Source organism: Bipolaris sorokiniana, assembly GCF_000338995.1.
Source record: "Bipolaris sorokiniana ND90Pr unplaced genomic scaffold COCSAscaffold_1, whole genome shotgun sequence".
NCBI classification, from domain to species: domain Eukaryota; kingdom Fungi; phylum Ascomycota; class Dothideomycetes; order Pleosporales; family Pleosporaceae; genus Bipolaris; species Bipolaris sorokiniana.
Window position 1 is genome coordinate 2,160,557 of NW_006911895.1, and position 15,964 is coordinate 2,176,520.

The window sequence follows — 15,964 nt, forward strand, 5'->3', positions numbered from 1 at the left end:
GTCTCCCTTCTCCCTTCCATCTAACAGGACCTTGATCGTTTTTTTACTCGCGCCAGTTCTGCGCAATCTCCTTTTGCCCGCATTTGGGAATCTGGATTACGCCCGGAAGCGACACGATGTCGCCGCCTTTGATTTGCTGCCGGAGCTGCTCTCGCCCACCGGGATTGGCTACGTCGGCCGGTCGGTCGAGATCGCGGTTTTGCTTGATGGCGTAGCAGGTGAGGGTGCTGTTGGAACAAGTCAGTATGAGAAAAAAAACTCCGCCCGTGTGATAGATTGCAGGTCCGGAAAGCAAAAAGAAAATCATACCTTTTGATGATATCGCTCCTCGTTATCCCACCCCATTTCTCTTGGCCCAGTTCGCCAGATTCACCGAGCCCTTCATACCCGTTTACAGCGACATGGGGAGTTCTTCGCATCGTACTTCCTTGCTGCCCCAGGGCACGCATTTGATTAAATGGCCCTCGGGACTCAACAGGAAATGGTTTCTGTTGTTCACGCATGCTGCGGCTTTATCGTCGTCGTCTGGGAATATCTGTTTGTAGTCGCCGCTGCCCACGTCGTCGCAGCTAAAACCATCATCGACCAAGACGGGATGAAGACCGCGTAAGCTCCATGCGTACGGTATGATGTAGGCATAGAGAGCACAAAGAGCACGAAGAGCACTCCTTTCTATGTCGACGGCCGCCTGGATTTCAGTGTGGAGAAGTTTGTTCTCGTTGATCATTGTCGTCAGATATGCGATACTCTCGTCAGTACCCAAAAATGTGTCGGTAACGGTCTTGCTGACAAGCCTCTTCCAGTTAACCGTTATGGCGCTAAGTGCAACGCCCAAGTCCTTGGTAATCGGCTCCAAGACTGTCCTAGAAATCTGCGTTAGCAGGTAATGGGCTAAGTTGAGCTCTAGGGCATGTGTACATACGATTCTTCGGTTGCCTTTGCTGCTGCTGTCATTCCCATGTCGACACCCGCCATGGCAACTTCCTGTATAGATTCGTGTGGCGAAGGATAGTTGACAAAGAATCCGGCCGATGTGAAAGTTTTCTGAAATAAAGGGCCTCCAATCATACCCAGACCTGTACCGAGAAAAGCATATAGTCACTCGTGGACCCATCGGCTTCTTGTGCTGGAGCAAATGTGTCGGCAAAATCCTCCATAGTCAGGTCAAATGTGTTGCCAGCGCTCTCTACTCCCTTGTAGAACCCCTAATAAAGCTACCCACGAATCAGCTGAATGTTCTCTGCTTATAGAGCATCTCTGCTCACCTTGCTTAATTTCGTGAAACTCCGCAAAATCAAAACTCCAACTGGAGTTTTGCCTTGTTCGTTACTGCACTCAACTGTATTATAAAATTCATTTTCTTCTGCGTTAATCTGCCACACCATATCTGGTGGGCCCTTCAGGTAGCTGCTGACGTACACTACAAATCGGTCCGTCCCACCTGGAGCCCTATTCTTCCAGGCATGAATTGCAGAATCCCATGCGTCTTTACATTTGAGCTGATTCCATCGTTGAATGGGATTGGCAGTTTCGTCTCTAGCCAGTTTATGGCTACAGTCAATTCCCATCCACTCCTCGCCTTCTTGTGGTAACGCAGGCACGTTGCTACCGCCGCCAGAGTTTGGTATGAACTTAGCCAAATCAACAGCCCATTCGGTGGTACCGCCAAAGTTGTAACTTTTGTATAGACTAGTTCGCCTGGCTTTTGTTGTCTCCGACATATATGCTGCCCAGTCGGAGCCATATACAAGAATGTCGGAATCAGCGAATCTGTCAAACGATGTCTCTCCAGCACCATTCTCAATAATCTTATCAATTTCAGCATTATAAATGTAGTCTGGTGTGCCAGTACATTCTCCTTTGGTAGCAGCCGACGAGGGACCGACAAAAGTGCAGTGCGGTCCAGTGCAGGAAGGGTCGGTCATTCGGAAAGATCGACCGTAGCTTGAGATGCCAATAATCAACTTGTTACTTGGCACTCCAGCTTTGGTGACCATAGATAGTGAGTTGAGGGTTTCAGTCAAGTTGACATGTGAACGCAAGCAATTCCCATTCGGATAACCCACGTTAGCCCATTGGCTGCTGTAATCCCATTCTGTAGGTTTCTTAGCACAAGATATCAAGGTTTCAGGGTCGTACTTACGGCCATGCAGATCATAGGTCATATATACGATATAGTCCACCGTTTTCGCAATCTCAGCAATAGGGAATGGCTTGAGGCACCAGAAAGACGCTGGCGCGGCAATGGAAAGATTCTTGTGTATCTTTCAGTTAGTCTACATGTCACAGTGCAAAACATTCGACTAACTTGGTAGTTTGTTACAGAGCAGCTTCAGAAACTCGAGGTAATTCTTGCCATCGATGCGATCGGCGGATGGTATTCCTGGAATATCAGGTGCTGCAGGGTACTCCCAATCCAGATCAATACCATCCAGTCCATGATCATTGATGAACTTTGCGAGATTGTTAGCGAGTACTTCCAGGTTTTCTGGCTTTACGCCCTCGCGAAAGATGTAATACGAACTCGGGCTTGTAGACGCAGTCCAACCCCCCAAAAGCAAGCACGCGCTTTGGGCCTTTCATCTTGACAAACTTATAGAACTGCTCCTGTACCGGTGCAACCGATAAAGTAAACTGAGGTGTAACATCCCCAAAGGAGAAGTGGATATGGGTGTACGACGGATCGATCTAATCGATCTGAGTTACATCCATATGCAGGCATGGCCTTTCTTTTTTGTTCCAAGCTTCGAAGTATCCTAGTTTGATAAATTGCGAGGGATTAGAGCCTTTAAAGATATCAGTACCACAGTTGGAAATACATCCGTTTTTTCCTGGTTGTGAAGTTCCAGGTGGGCCTAGTGACGATTTGATACAAAAATCAGAAGTAATGCCGCATTGGCCCCATAAGTTGCAACAAGCATTTAGAGGACATGTGTTGAGCTCTGCATCCAGATCATCAGTTACCAGAAGATCACTCTTGCCGACCTTGTTAAGTGGAACAATGGGGTTGGTTCCGATTGTAGGAGTATGTGGGCAAAATCATACGTATGTGTTGGTGTCTGAAGTAGGGCCTCGGTCGTATCTTCTACTAATGGCATTCATGAAAAATTTAATTTACCATACTCTATTCAAGATACCATTGTTTTCGCAGAGTACAATGAAACGCTACCAATACAACATTTGAGCTGAGTGAAGAAAGAATTATCGCAAACATCCTGAAATTGACAGACTCATTCCCGCATCTCCACAAGAATAGCCTCAAGCTGCTCCTTTTTCCAATTCTGCGAAATGCTATAATGCGTATCACCCTCTTCCAACCTCAACACAACCTTCCCCCCAGCACCCTCCAACCTCGCCGCAGTCTCAACTCCATGATTCGGCGGAATAAAAACGTCATCCTTACCATACCACAGCTTAACTGGTAAATCCCTTCTAATCTCTTCAATCTTGAACCCCCACGGCCGACATACAACCCTCCCATCCAGCGCCACACCCCCGAACCCCTGCTTCTGCGCCTCGCGATTCGCCTTGAGCGCCACAGTCAAAAATGCTTCATCCCCCTGAATCTGCCGGTTTTTGGGATTCTTAATAGAAGCGAGATAGGAAGGCTCCAGCAACTTTTCCAGCTTCTCCTCATCGCTCAGCTCCATGCGACCGAAAACGTCGAGTCGGAAAAACCACTCTAGCAAAAACTCCGGAGAGAAACGCCAGCCGTATGGGAAACTAAGCCAGTGCACCATATCTGCGTTCCACATACTCATATCCGGGGCCCCCAAGCCGCAGATTATAGATACGCATTTTAGGTTTGCAGCAGGGAGAGCAAAGGCGCAGGCGAGGGCGTAGGGTCCTCCGCCCGACACGCCCATTACTGAGTACGACTTTAGGCCAAGGTGCTGGGTGAGGTGTTCGATGTCTTTGGGCCAGGAGAGAAGGGTCCGGGATGCATGTGGTGAGCTGAGACCTATGCCTGGTCTGTCAATGGCGATGATCCTAGCGCCAAGGGAGATGGCGAGGTCGTGGTAGGAGGAGGCTTCGAGACGCGAGCCGGGTAGGCCGTGTTGGTAGAGGATTGCGTGGCCGGTTGGCGAGCCGTATTCTGCGTATCCTAGATTTCGTCCGTCGGGGAGGATGCAAGTTTTAGAGCTGTTGTGGTCGAGATTGTAGGAGGATGGAGGACTTTGGGTGCTGAGACTTGGTTCAGGCTCGTTTTCGTAGGACTCCATGATCGAGCGGCTCTATCTTAGAAACTGAATTTTTGATGGTAATTAAATGATATTTCTGATTTTCAGAGGCAGATACTGTGGCTTTTGAACCATTTTGAACATGATGTTCGGCAGGTCGGTTGGCCGATGTAAGGCGTCCGTAATACCACTCTCTCCGGTTCATCCCGCAGAACAGCTCATGGCTAGCAAGGCAGCAGCATACATGTCTCAAAATACCCCATGAGGGTAAATAGACTGTAAGCCTGGCAGCTGTATGTTCCAACTGATCGGTGAAATACAAAAGGAATGCAGCGACCAAACAGTCAGAGCAGCGGACATTCAAAGTGGCCATAGTGCTGTGGGGTGGTATTTTCGCTTGATGGGACTCGTTGCACGCACCATTCGCATTCGCTAATCCGTCAACCACTTTCAAGGCATGTCTATACTACAGCACATATCGTTGTCGTCGTCGTTGTTGTTTGAACGTTTCTTTGAGGTCCCCAACGGGGAGCGACTAAACCCAAAGGAGGTGCCAAGGTTCCGCGCCAGGAATCCTATACTTCCCGAGCCGCTTAGGTCAGGCCCATCTGTCTTAGAGCGTCCACAGATCAGTCGCGTGAATGCTTCCTACCTATCAATGCACCACCAGATTCACACTACATCCGCCGTAGTGAGCTTAAGGATTGACTACAGATATATTTTGTACCTACTGTACCACCCAGTCTAGACTGCATCTGTCGCAGTGAGTGAATAGATTAACCGCGTAGACTCTACAAAGGTATCGCACCACCAAATCCAGACGCACTTGTCGCAATGATACCAGAAATGAACAGTGAATATCAGTGATGCCCTTTTTGTACGTTGCATCTCCTTAGTCAATCTTTGACTACACTCATCTCTCCTTTACACGAAGCACAATAGCAGAATTTACAACATTCGTCCATGGATGCAACTCAGCGAGCATTTCCAGTCCAATCGCTTGCAAGTCTTCTGAGAGTTGTAGGATCTATTTTAGTACAATTAGCAACCACATGTCCAACACACATCGTTTTTACAGCATCCTCAAGTACAAAGGAGCATCGTTCCATCTGTCCAAAGAAGAAAAGGTAATGATAACTTACGGGATAGAGTACACTCCTCATACCCCTCGCGCTCCTCGCCACAACCAAACAACCAGGCTGTAACCTCGCAGTCAAATCCCTCAGAATCTCCAACTTAGATCGCGTATCTGTTCCCACCAGCGCAGCCAAGAATACAACTTGTGATTTTGTCCAGGAAACTTCAGCCTCGGGACCTTCCTGCGTGATATCTTCATTCGTAAAGCTCATGCGTTTCGAGAACCCCAGTTTAGTGCATAGAGCGGCGCTGAGACGCAGGGCAGTAGCGTCACGGTCGATGTTGTGAATGTGTGCGGTGGAGTACTGGGATAGGAAGCACAGGGATGTCAAGGGTAGAGGGCCCGAGCCGATGAAGGCGATGGAGGTTGGTGGGGAGGAAGCGAAGGCGTTGATGAGTGAGGCTTCTAGGCGGGAGAGATCAACGTAGTTGTCGTAGTAAGGGAATGATTGGAGAATGGTAATCGAGGCTGCTTCTTGGCTGGTGTCTTTGCAGAGATATCAGCATATTCTCTCTTCTCTCCGGGGGAAACGTTCTGCATGATGGGAGACGTACCCAGTTCTTTTAACATTCGCTCTGCGTGGAACTTTTCTAGTTCTCCCTCGGCTTCAGAACATATTGGACGCAGTTTGTCACAGAGCTGCTCCACACCCGCTATGTTGAAGAAGTAGGTGGTAAATTCGGCGCTATATGGTACTACACATAGATTTACCAATCGTGTCAAGAGGATGTTGACCTGATGTGAGGGCGCTAATGACGATAATTCACTAAGCCTGGAATGAATATCTCTTATCTCGGCCACTAGCTGGTGTGCTGCTGCGCTTGTTCCATTTGGAGTGACAGGAGGGGTAACCGTGAGGGTCTTGGCCAAGGGCGTCGGCTTTGATACATTGGTAGTTGAGGGAAGTTGAGTGGTCGCCATATTGTATGTTCAACAAGGTGCTTTCTTGGAATCTTTTTATTGGTAGTATACAAGGTGGGAATACAGAGTGCAGCAGTGGTTAAAATAGCAAATGTCGTATGTATCAAAGACTTCTTGATCCACCATTAGGCGTCAAGATCCAAGAGTGAGGCGCGTGGGGTGCGTGGGTGAAGGCTAGCAAACTCTTTCCGGTGCAAGCCACTTGGTCGAAATCATAAGCATTAATGTAGTGGCGCTGGTTGGTCAAGCGCACGTGAGCACCGTGCTGGCCATGTGCGAGTTTTAGGTTAGAGCAAGGGATTTCGGCGATAAAATACGAATATGTGGGGTTTATTGTGCATTGAGTATAAGTGTTTGCAGTAGGACTGCAGAGTTTGACCTTGTAAGCGGGGGGAACAGTACACCCTGCAGCTTCAAGCTCTACGTGAAAGCAAATCAGGTACCGCGGCTTGCTTCTAGAGTTGGCCTAGAACAGACATGAAGAGGGTAGTTACGTGGGAGACCATGAGAACCGCCAAAGCCACCAGAGACATCGAGAAACGTGATACGTCAAGACAGCCCGAGCATGTCATTCGAGGCGTGGGGGTGGAGAGATTCGTGGGCGGTATTGCCTTGTGGTGCCTCTAGCGGGGAACTTGTCCGTCGCTGGGCCTTTGGTAGACCAGTTTCCCGCCAACCCACGTTTCCCTTACTGTTGCCTTCCGTAATGATTCAAAGTCCATTTTCTCCAAGTCCTCGTCAACAACAATCCAGTCTGCGTACGCCCCCACTTCGATGACACCAGCTTTACCTTCGAGAAATGCGGCATACGCGGGGTTAATGGTAAAACCCTTCAGTGCTTGTTCAAAATTGAGTCTTTCTTCAGGATACCAACCAGTTTTGCCGCCGTCCGCATCTAGACCTGTTTTTGGGCTCCGTCGCGTGGTGGCTGCGTATATGCCCTCAAAGATGCTGGCAGGCTCAACTGGAAAATCACTGCCTAGAACCAGCCCCTGAGATACCATTGAACGCATACGATACGCAGAGTCGCTTGTACGCTGGCGGCCAAGCCTAGTTTCCGCATAATCCATGTCTGAGGTCGCGTGTGTAGGTTGTATGGATGGGATGATGCCCAGCTCTTTAATTCGGACCTGGTCATCCGGATGGACGATTTGGAAATGTTCAATCCGAAAACGACGTTGTGATTGGCATTCATAGGGGGTAACGTTGGGGCACACCGTTTTCAAGGCAGCCTCGAAAGCGTCAACAGCGAGCCTGTTCGCAAGGTCGCCTATGGCATGAATATTGACTTGGTATCCCTGCTCGGCCCACTTGAGCGTGACTTCTGACAATGTGGTTGCATTGACAAGGAGCGAACCCGATGACGTGGGTTTGTCGCTATAAGGTTCGAGCATTGCGCTGCCCCAGCTGCCCATCGCCCCATCTTTGTTATATCAGCACCTCCTTTAGACAGACACCAACGAGTACATACCTGCAAACAACTTCACGCTCTTGACTTGGAATTTGCCGTTTGGCATGCTGATTTTCTCCACTGTCTCTGGACAAAAGGTGTTTCTATTGTCGCATTCAATCATGGCGTTCACCCTAACAGTCCAGTCTTCGTCATTTGCGAGCTTCTCGTATAGCTTCAGGTCTCCTGGAACGACTCCAGCATCGTGCATCCCTACAATACCATACTGGTTCAAGTTGGCCATCGCAGCTTTGATGAACTTAGTCTTCCGCGCTGCGTCGGGCTTGGGATAGTGTTCCAGAACGATGTCCATGGCATTGTCGCAGAATACGCCCTTCTCAGGTATCTCACCGCCAGGCACATCTGGTAGTGGTGAGGGGAGAAGTTCGAGTACCTTTTCAGAAACCCAGATGCAATGAACATCCACCCGGTCCAGCATTACATAGAGGCCTTTGAATTCTTTAGATATTTCTAGATCTGACTACCGTTATGTCAGCAAGCAATTTCGGCAGTAACTGCATCCATCAAACAAGAATCCTGCGACGAATACCCATAGTGTCTAGCAAAAGTAATAGTGATATATGACCACTGTAGTTGTCCACCACTAATACTTTTGTGAGACACCATGAAATCTGTCCTATATTTTTGTCCAAGGGGTGATTGGCTCATAAAGGTATTGGTGACACGTACTGAGGCTGGCCACCGTCCAAAATGCGCCTGATCCCAGCCTACGCCCCTCAGCCACTGATCGCTTGTGCCCTCATCAGGACGACCCATTTTGTACTCGAGTAGTCTTTCCTGAACTTCAGCCATCGAGCTTGCAGAAAATAAGCCTACAGAGTCTAGAGACTCTCCAAACTGTATCAGATGGCCGTGCCCATCCCACAAGCCTGGGTACACGTATCCAGTACGCGCCTCCTTGGCCTCATCGGAAGAAGCATGACCGGCGAAAACACTTGAGAAAAGACCGTCGTTGACAGTAAAACAATCTAGGTGTAATAGCTCCGGAGACAAGGTTTTGACAGATTTATAGCAATGAGTCGTGACGCGCAAGTTTGGGAGTCGTTCACCAATGAAAGCCGGCAGTCCAAGCTGATAGATGAGGGCCACCAGTACTACCGGGAGGGACAGCCAGAAATAGACGCCTGTGGAGGGCATTGTAGCTCTTCAACGCCTGACTAGCAACGGCTGCGAATTGAAAAGCATAAAATGCGTGAGTAGCATCGGGGAGTTTTGTGGATTGGGGTGGGTAAGCGAGCACCAATGACGCATGAGCGGGCGGAGCGGTTCCTAGTCCATCTGCATTGGTCCATTTCCATGTACTAGACCGTTCGCTTGGTCTTCTAGGCGGCGCTGTAGAATCTAGACACATGTCACTGCCAGTTGGTTTGCGAAATGGTGGCGAGTATGGAGCGTTTGGGTGGGGATTTGGACACGCACATGCACATGCACTCAAGCGGCTCTTGGCGTGTGCCTCGCCGGCTCCTTCACCCGCTCCCCGTGGTGGAGGCGATAACCAGCCATCTCACTTTGCATACAGCAGATTCGTTGTCGCTGGCGCAGGTTGGTCAAGCTCTCTCGCTCTGTGCTTTAGGATCCGCACGCACCGGATTGTCAAGATGCTTGGCGATCAGAAAGGGCGGTGAGCGTCACCATCGAATTCGCATTCTCACAAATGCCCTTTGCAATGACCGCTCAAGGTTAATCGCCCCTCTTCTGGGTGAAGCTCATGCGTCCGCTCCACCATGGCTTGTGTAGAGATTGGATGAAAGTAGTCGACCACTCAACAGAAGGCTGGGCCTCCTGCAAGGTTGGGTGGGGGCCAAGAAAGCAATCACTATTGCTAGGCGACATAAGCTTCACGACCTCGGTTTCTGCCATCTGCCTTCTCGAGGCCACATCACATAGCGACAGGTCAGGTAGATGGCTGAGACAGAGCTCGAGGTGCTGAAACAGCGGCTGGAGTCGCTGCAGCGCTCGCATGACGCCTTGCTAAACAGTCTCTCGACTAATGACATCTTCAAACCATCCGATGCTACTACCCACCTGCGTCGCAGCTCCACCCGACTCGGTGGCGACACCGTCTTTGCCGATACATCAACACTTTCAGACGACAGCGACGATGACGAAGATGATTTCTTCGTCCAGGCCGAGCTCCCGTCTCACTCGTTCGACCACGAACACCTCCGCGATCATCTCAAGAATCACTCCTGGAGTTTGCACGGCAGAGAAATATTAGCACCCATCCTCTCTGATCCTGTAAAGCTTTCCAAACAGCCTCACCTATTTCACCAGGATGCAAATCCAGAAGATCGCAGCCATTACTCACATTTCCAAGTCTACAACGTCGGTCAAAATGGTGTCCCGAAATTAATCGAGGCTGCTAGTCCCGATAACGACATGTCCAATGCGCGTCAAATCTGGGAATCACTCAAGGAAATCCACAAACATGACGACGAAGTTGTGGTAGGGCGCATCACGATTGCGCGCGAACCTTCGCCGATTCTGTTCGGCGCCCTACATCTGACTCTGCACAATACCTTCGACATGGACGAGCTTTTCCAAAAACTCGTCGAGACGGACGCGTCTTCTGCGCATATGTTCAGGGCTTTTGACGAGGATCCTAAGCACCAAAACTCTTTCTTCTTCAATTTTGAGTATTACACGATTGTTGGAGAGGAGTGCAAACCGATGCAATGGCAGCTCGCTGACAAGGCAAGTGGTGATACCGAACACCACATCCCCTTGGCCCGATGCAGCGCCATCGTTGCGCTAGTCCTCCATGACGAGAACCCTCGCCGTATCCGTAATCGGGCAAGACGTGCCAAAACCCGTTTTGGGTGGGTTCATGACATCTGGTCACCCTACCAAGTCCTCCAGTTAGAGTGTTTTCCCGACTGGAAATCACAGCCAACACAAGGAACCCCCTACACGTTTGAGAGTGGTCACAAGTTTCTCAACGGCGCGGAGGCTTTTCTGCATTCTCTTTTGACAGAGTACCGAGATGCGAGAAAGAGATACGACGAGATATACAAGCGCATCACCGAACTCGTTACTCCGCCGCTAGGTTTCTTGTTTGACGAGAAACTGCGGCAAACCCGGCTTTTCGAAGATAAGGATTTTACCTGGACACGCCGATACTTCTACGCCCACCAGACCCTGGGCAGCGTCAACAATAGCATCAAGTCCATGATAGACGCTTTTGAAGATACCTTCACAGAAGATATCTGGGAAGGAAGGAATAAGATGATGTGGCCACTGTTTGAAGAGTCTCCACGGAATGAATATTGGAGACGTCGCCTGCGCTTACTGAGATTGCAATTTGAGCGAGAGATGAAGGAGCTCCGGACAATCATAGCTGAAAACAATGAAAGAAGACATGAAATTGAGACGCTGCAGGAACAGCTCTTCTCGGGCACGAGTATCCAGGAGTCCAGAAAGTCTGTGGAATTAGCAGATGTTACCGTGCACCAAGGCTACAACATCAAAGTCCTTACCATTGTCAATTTGTTCTTCATGGTAAGTCTAAAAAACCAAGGGTGTTGAGTATGCAAAATTAGCAAAGAGAGCTTACTGACAATCCCGGACAGCCCCTTACTTTTGTCACCTCCATTTTCGGCATGACCAACATGCCTGAAAAAGCGGGTTTCACAAACTTTGCAGTCGTACTCGTTGCCATATGCATACCCTTCTTCAGTATTATCGGTTTTCTCTCCACCAAATACGGCTATAGCATCTGGGCACAAAAGACCAAAGAGCTCTGGCGCTTCATCTCACCCAAAAAGGACAAAAAGAAACTGCAGGACGATGAGAACATACCTCCACGCGGACCTGTCAATCGTACGTTGTCTACGCAAGAGGGCATGCGCACGAGATTGGGTGCGGATTATGCAGTGCCAAGAAGATTTTCGAGTGGAAGACCACAGCCTAGTCACCCAAATATCCAGCGCATGGTACAAAGAATGGGGGAAGGGCGGCAGAGCGGACTAGTGCAGATGGGGACTTTGGTCGATGATGAGAGCCAAGAGTCAGAAAAAGTAGAGCCCGGTATAAAGAGGGGGAATACGATGATTGAGATTCGCGAGCCATAATCCTGCCACCGTCTCTTGCGTAGTAGCGAATACGGCCGTCTCCAACGTCAGAACCAGCACCGTGGTAGCGAACCTACATAAACTTTTGGAGTCGACACACCATTACGACTTTGAGCTAGGGCACTATTCGTTGGGCTGCCTTCTAGTTTTTCTTTACTGAGATGATGCGATGTTGATGCCTAAATGATTAAAACGGCTCTTATAGAAACGACATAATGTTCACGACGATACGAGGTAAACGCTATATGCAAATATTTATACATATCACGCACAAAATCTACTTCAACATGTATAAAAATAATAAAGGTCTTATCTGGTTCACATATCACACCCCTTGATATTAACCCGTCTCTGTTATCGCATGCGCTATTTACCTCCTTATTGGACCATCTTCCTCCGGACAGTAAGCCGCCACCCGGAATGCTGCTAGCTGCTGCGAATAACCTTAAACACGAAAGAAACTTTACAGCCACCGGGTTACAGGTCGAATGCGCGATGTGGTGTCGGAGCCCAAGCCCGAGCCTGATTCGGCTTAAGTGATAGTCAGCGCTTTGACAGTGTTACAAAGCAGGAAGAATTCCCATAGGCAGACGTATCTATTAGGGATCAACATAGTGTAGCGAACCCAGTTACATAAGTCTATCGCCAAACACCATCGTATTCGCTTCCCTATATGTGATTACAACTGCAGTCTAAAATCCGCGTTGTAGATCGAACTTTATGGCGCATATACTGTACGTTACAATAGAAATGGATCCATAGCATGCGTGTCTGTTCAAGAAGAAACAAACAACTATATGACTTCAATACAACTAAGTATTACCATATCCTTGACGTCTTTCAGTTCCGCTGCTACTATCCTTCAAACAAAAGAAAGAAGAGTTTTTCAAAAAAAAAGGGGGGTATCCAAAATCTGCAAAAACCAGCTCTGCTTTCCATCTCTGTTTGTTTCGGCCACAATCATGATGACATCCTGATATAGATATTTAAGAACAAGGGAAAAAAGAAAATATGCATATTATACACAAAAAGAACAGGTCCCTGTAGATGCCTTTACGTACCCATCCAATACCCTGTTTTTTTATTTTCCCCCTCCTAACAAGGAGCGCACCCATCCGAGGCCGTTTCTCACAGAATATAAAATGTGGTATATAGACGTGATAAGAATTCAAAATGATGGGGGGATATGTAGGTAGGTTTTTCGTTCATCGTACGCGAGAACCGGGACCGCCGCTTCCGCTCTCAATGTGCGGGCTCGACCAGTCGATTCGCGGGGACTCGAAAGTTTTCGTGATGGGTGGTGCGTCGCCGCTTGATCTGCTGCTTTCGCTAGCGGGATGCAGTCCTGAGGGGAGACCATGCTCGCTGACTCGCACTTCGACGTTCATACTCTTCATGATACCTGGTCCCTTATGTTCTTCTTCGTCGGTGAGGATGGCGCGGTCGCTTTCGTCGTCGAGGACGCTTTCGCCGGGGATACGCGAGTGGTAGGCTTTGCTGCCTTGGAAGTTTTTCAAGGGAATGCCGTTGCTTCCTGCGGCGCCGCCCCCGATTGTAGAGTTACCACCATACCCGTAGGCTTTGGTCCTGCCTGAGCCGGTCAGGGTCGATGGGAGAATCTTGGAGAAGAAGTGGTCAAAGGCTTTGCGAAGGGGTGGCAGCGATGCGATTGTGATGCCGAGGGAGAGTTCGGCGCCGGACCAGACGGTCAACGGTACTCCATCCCAGGTTGGGTCTCTGGTTGAGACGATGGTTTTGAGCTCAATAGTCTTGAAGATGGAGCAGATTGTGGCACTGGAAGAGGAGTAAATGTTAGTTTGAGGGGGATTCTAGAAGTTCTTGACGTCTTTGGACTCACGGGATACTGAGCAGAAAAACAACACGAATCCCCCACTGAGTTCGTCGGCTCAGTTGCACGTGTGATAGATAGATCAGGGGTGCAGCCATGTAAACAACATCAGTAACAACATTGCTGATGCCCTGGGCGTAGGACTGCGGGAGGGTGCCTTTGGCCCAGCAGTGACTCTCTCCTTTAAACCCAAAGTTCCAGTTCTTCTCCAATGGCGTGCATCCAAACAGTGTGAAGACAGGGGCCAAGAAGTTTAAGGCCGTGACCATCAGGATGGACAGCCAGATGATGACCTGGTAGATCTTAGAAAAGTTCAGGACAAGCAGCCATGCACAGATGGCCCACTTCAAAAAGGCCATTGCAATGATATCTGCAAACACAGTCAGCATATGCGTTTCTGATGAATGCCTTCATGAACGTACTGACGATCTGAGTGATCCATAAATAGTAGCTATACTTCAAGATATTGGGCAAGACCGTGGGGTCCATAATATGGCGACCCAGTCCATTGTCTGTGATGACTTGGGTAAGGGATGTTGCGGTGATGTTCAGAGCCTGCAAGGGTTCAGGTCAGAATTGCGAACTGCCGTGAGAACAGGTGTAGAGCTGAAAAGCAAGACTTACACCTGCGACGATCAACAGATAATCACTAGTCATGAATCTGCGAGATCGAGAAAAGCCGTAGACAACTCTCCATACAAGAAATACGGTAGCGATCACCGCCATCGACCACATTGGTATCAGGACTTCGAGTCGCCGATTGGGCCATTGCTGTGTGACTGGATCCATACTGTGCCGGGGTGGACGGTCGGAATCAAGAAGAAAAAGAAAAGCCAGAAACGTCCATTCAGAGTCTGTGGTGTATGTAAGGATATATCATATACGTATACTTAGATTCAAGCCCAACTCTGTTAGTATGTCGGCCGCACCGCGTCCGACTGAGCAAAGCGTGAGTCCAAAGTCAACCGGCTGCAGAGGCGGGTGAGAGGGCCAGATCGATCATAGAAGGCCCGTACATGCGCTCCAGAGCGGTTCTCGAAACGAGCCGGCTCGGAGCTTTACGATACATACGAATCCTTACATCAAAGCTAATGAGCTGACCCTGGCTGTGTTTGTGCATAAACGAGACCATGCGCGCTGCAAGCTGGTCCAATTGGAGAGAGGGTCCAGGGTAGTCAAATCCATGAATCAAGAGAATGCATAGAAGATGGGTGATCACATGTACGGAAACGGGGGAATCATGTCACTGTATGGGTAGGATTCCCATGACAGAGACGGCGGATGTCGTAGACCAAGTCCTGTCATTGATGCATGACACAATGCGCAACAGTGGTGCAACGTGGTTTACACACAGCAGTGTTTACCAGGCGGTCGGCACAGAGCGTGTGCGGGCAAATCAGGCACAATTCCATGGTTCGCGGTGGTGCAGATACCTTCACGACTCGTCGCACGATAAGATGGCACGATGGGAGCGGGAGAGCCACAGGACACTAGTGGGGTCAGCCTCGTTAGCGTCCGGTAGGGCCACTTTTTATTCCGCAGCCAAAGCCACCAGACAAAACTCCGCTTCGTTTCCGTCTGCCTCTATTCTCCTAACGCCTTGGTGACGACGCCACAATATTGCTTCTGCTGCCCGTTCCATCTTTCGACATCCCAAATTGTACCTCACGTCGTCAAGTCTATCCGCGTATAGAAAGATCATGAAGCCAGAAGCCAGAAGCCCATAAGCTCATGGCACCACAACCCCCCAAACAAACAAAAAAACACTATTAAAGCCTATTCTCACGTCTACCATCCGCAGTTAGCATCAACGTCCGAAGCTAGTTGAGTCTATGCAAAACCTCAGGGTGAGTAGAAGACGGCACGGCAAAATAAGCTGAGGCGGGCCACTGCTGGCCACACAGCCATTGGTGGCCGCCCCCCATATTTGCCCTGCCGATTCAATACCGAGACTATCCTCTAATCTTGGAGACGGCCCGTGTTCCTTTTGACGAATGCGTGGTAGTGGCAACCGCCACTTGAATGTGCACACGTGCATACAGGCCATACACGTTCGCATCGAGGTTGCGTGGATTGCCCGTGTAAGTAAGTAAGGATGTATAGTAGATTACAGGGACACGCGGTGTTGTTGATCCGGCCAACAAGCGACAGTTACTACTAGAAAGGCGACCAGCCCCAAGGATCCGAGTGACATTGCATACCACATGGACGAATCGGCACATTAGCTTGCCGAGCGCTTTAACCACACACGGCAGGCGAGGATTACGCAGCGAAAAGTATTTCAGTAGCACCTGGCTGTATCCAAGGTTGATATGCAATCTGCAGCTATTCCGC

The 15,964-nt window shown here is 49.4% G+C and overlaps 6 protein-coding genes across 6 annotated transcripts; 1 reads left to right on the top strand and 5 right to left on the bottom strand.

The window, feature by feature from the left end:
- Positions 1-43: 43 nt before the first annotated feature.
- Positions 44-2,583, bottom strand: COCSADRAFT_21927 (glycoside hydrolase family 18 protein; the record flags this gene model as incomplete). Its single annotated transcript, XM_007695891.1, has 9 exons — positions 44-227; positions 310-504; positions 624-863; positions 923-984; positions 1,071-1,205; positions 1,266-2,095; positions 2,144-2,233; positions 2,309-2,523; positions 2,549-2,583. The coding sequence occupies 9 exons, from the start codon at positions 2,581-2,583 to the stop codon at positions 44-46; spliced, it is 1,986 nt and encodes a 661-aa protein (XP_007694081.1).
- A 533-nt stretch (positions 2,584-3,116) lies between these two features.
- COCSADRAFT_32416 (uncharacterized protein) lies at positions 3,117-3,828 on the bottom strand. Its single transcript, XM_007696098.1, has one exon. It carries the CDS (start codon positions 3,759-3,761, stop codon positions 3,231-3,233), a length of 531 nt encoding a protein of 176 aa, XP_007694288.1. The 5' UTR covers positions 3,762-3,828; the 3' UTR covers positions 3,117-3,230.
- Positions 3,829-4,877: 1,049 nt separating this feature from the next.
- Positions 4,878-6,419, bottom strand: COCSADRAFT_106647 (uncharacterized protein). Its single transcript, XM_007696786.1, has 3 exons — positions 5,874-6,419; positions 5,324-5,805; positions 4,878-5,208 (listed from the first exon to the last, which is right to left on the bottom strand). The coding sequence occupies exons 1-3, from the start codon at positions 6,238-6,240 to the stop codon at positions 5,095-5,097; spliced, it is 963 nt and encodes a 320-aa protein (XP_007694976.1). The 5' UTR covers positions 6,241-6,419; the 3' UTR covers positions 4,878-5,094.
- Positions 6,420-6,436: 17 nt separating this feature from the next.
- COCSADRAFT_195510 (uncharacterized protein) lies at positions 6,437-8,908 on the bottom strand. The gene is made up of 3 exons (XM_007696787.1): positions 8,381-8,908; positions 7,712-8,171; positions 6,437-7,663 (listed from the first exon to the last, which is right to left on the bottom strand). The coding sequence occupies exons 1-3, from the start codon at positions 8,846-8,848 to the stop codon at positions 6,864-6,866; spliced, it is 1,728 nt and encodes a 575-aa protein (XP_007694977.1). The 5' UTR covers positions 8,849-8,908; the 3' UTR covers positions 6,437-6,863.
- Positions 8,909-9,580: 672 nt separating this feature from the next.
- On the top strand, positions 9,581-12,140 carry COCSADRAFT_106654 (uncharacterized protein). The gene is made up of 2 exons (XM_007696788.1): positions 9,581-11,209; positions 11,281-12,140. Exons 1-2 carry the CDS (start codon positions 9,614-9,616, stop codon positions 11,779-11,781), a joined length of 2,097 nt encoding a protein of 698 aa, XP_007694978.1. The 5' UTR covers positions 9,581-9,613; the 3' UTR covers positions 11,782-12,140.
- Positions 12,141-12,986: 846 nt separating this feature from the next.
- Positions 12,987-14,419, bottom strand: COCSADRAFT_21932 (uncharacterized protein; the record flags this gene model as incomplete). The annotated part of the gene is made up of 4 exons (XM_007695892.1): positions 12,987-13,575; positions 13,640-14,000; positions 14,053-14,185; positions 14,255-14,419. 4 exons carry the CDS (start codon positions 14,417-14,419, stop codon positions 12,987-12,989), a joined length of 1,248 nt encoding a protein of 415 aa, XP_007694082.1.
- Between the last annotated feature and the right edge of the window lie 1,545 nt (positions 14,420-15,964).

What these genes read in the sequence shown, in the direction of transcription:
- COCSADRAFT_32416 (XM_007696098.1), bottom strand. Translation starts at nt 3,761, where the DNA reads ATGAGTATGTGGAACGCAGATATGGTGCACTGGCTTAGTTTCCCATAC.
- COCSADRAFT_106647 (XM_007696786.1), bottom strand. Translation starts at nt 6,240, where the DNA reads ATGGCGACCACTCAACTTCCCTCAACTACCAATGTATCAAAGCCGACG. An exon ending in GCGAATGTTAAAAGAACTGG is followed by an intron (nt 5,806 to 5,873) that starts GTACGTCTCCCA and finishes ATCTCTGCAAAG; the next exon opens with ACACCAGCCAAGAAGCAGCC. An exon ending in TGAGGAGTGTACTCTATCCC is followed by an intron (nt 5,209 to 5,323) that starts GTAAGTTATCAT and finishes GTACTAAAATAG; the next exon opens with ATCCTACAACTCTCAGAAGA.
- COCSADRAFT_195510 (XM_007696787.1), bottom strand. Translation starts at nt 8,848, where the DNA reads ATGCCCTCCACAGGCGTCTATTTCTGGCTGTCCCTCCCGGTAGTACTG. An exon ending in TTGGACGGTGGCCAGCCTCA is followed by an intron (nt 8,172 to 8,380) that starts GTACGTGTCACC and finishes ACATAACGGTAG; the next exon opens with TCAGATCTAGAAATATCTAA. An exon ending in GAGCGTGAAGTTGTTTGCAG is followed by an intron (nt 7,664 to 7,711) that starts GTATGTACTCGT and finishes GATATAACAAAG; the next exon opens with ATGGGGCGATGGGCAGCTGG.
- COCSADRAFT_106654 (XM_007696788.1), top strand. Translation starts at nt 9,614, where the DNA reads ATGGCTGAGACAGAGCTCGAGGTGCTGAAACAGCGGCTGGAGTCGCTG. An exon ending in TTGTCAATTTGTTCTTCATG is followed by an intron (nt 11,210 to 11,280) that starts GTAAGTCTAAAA and finishes AATCCCGGACAG; the next exon opens with CCCCTTACTTTTGTCACCTC.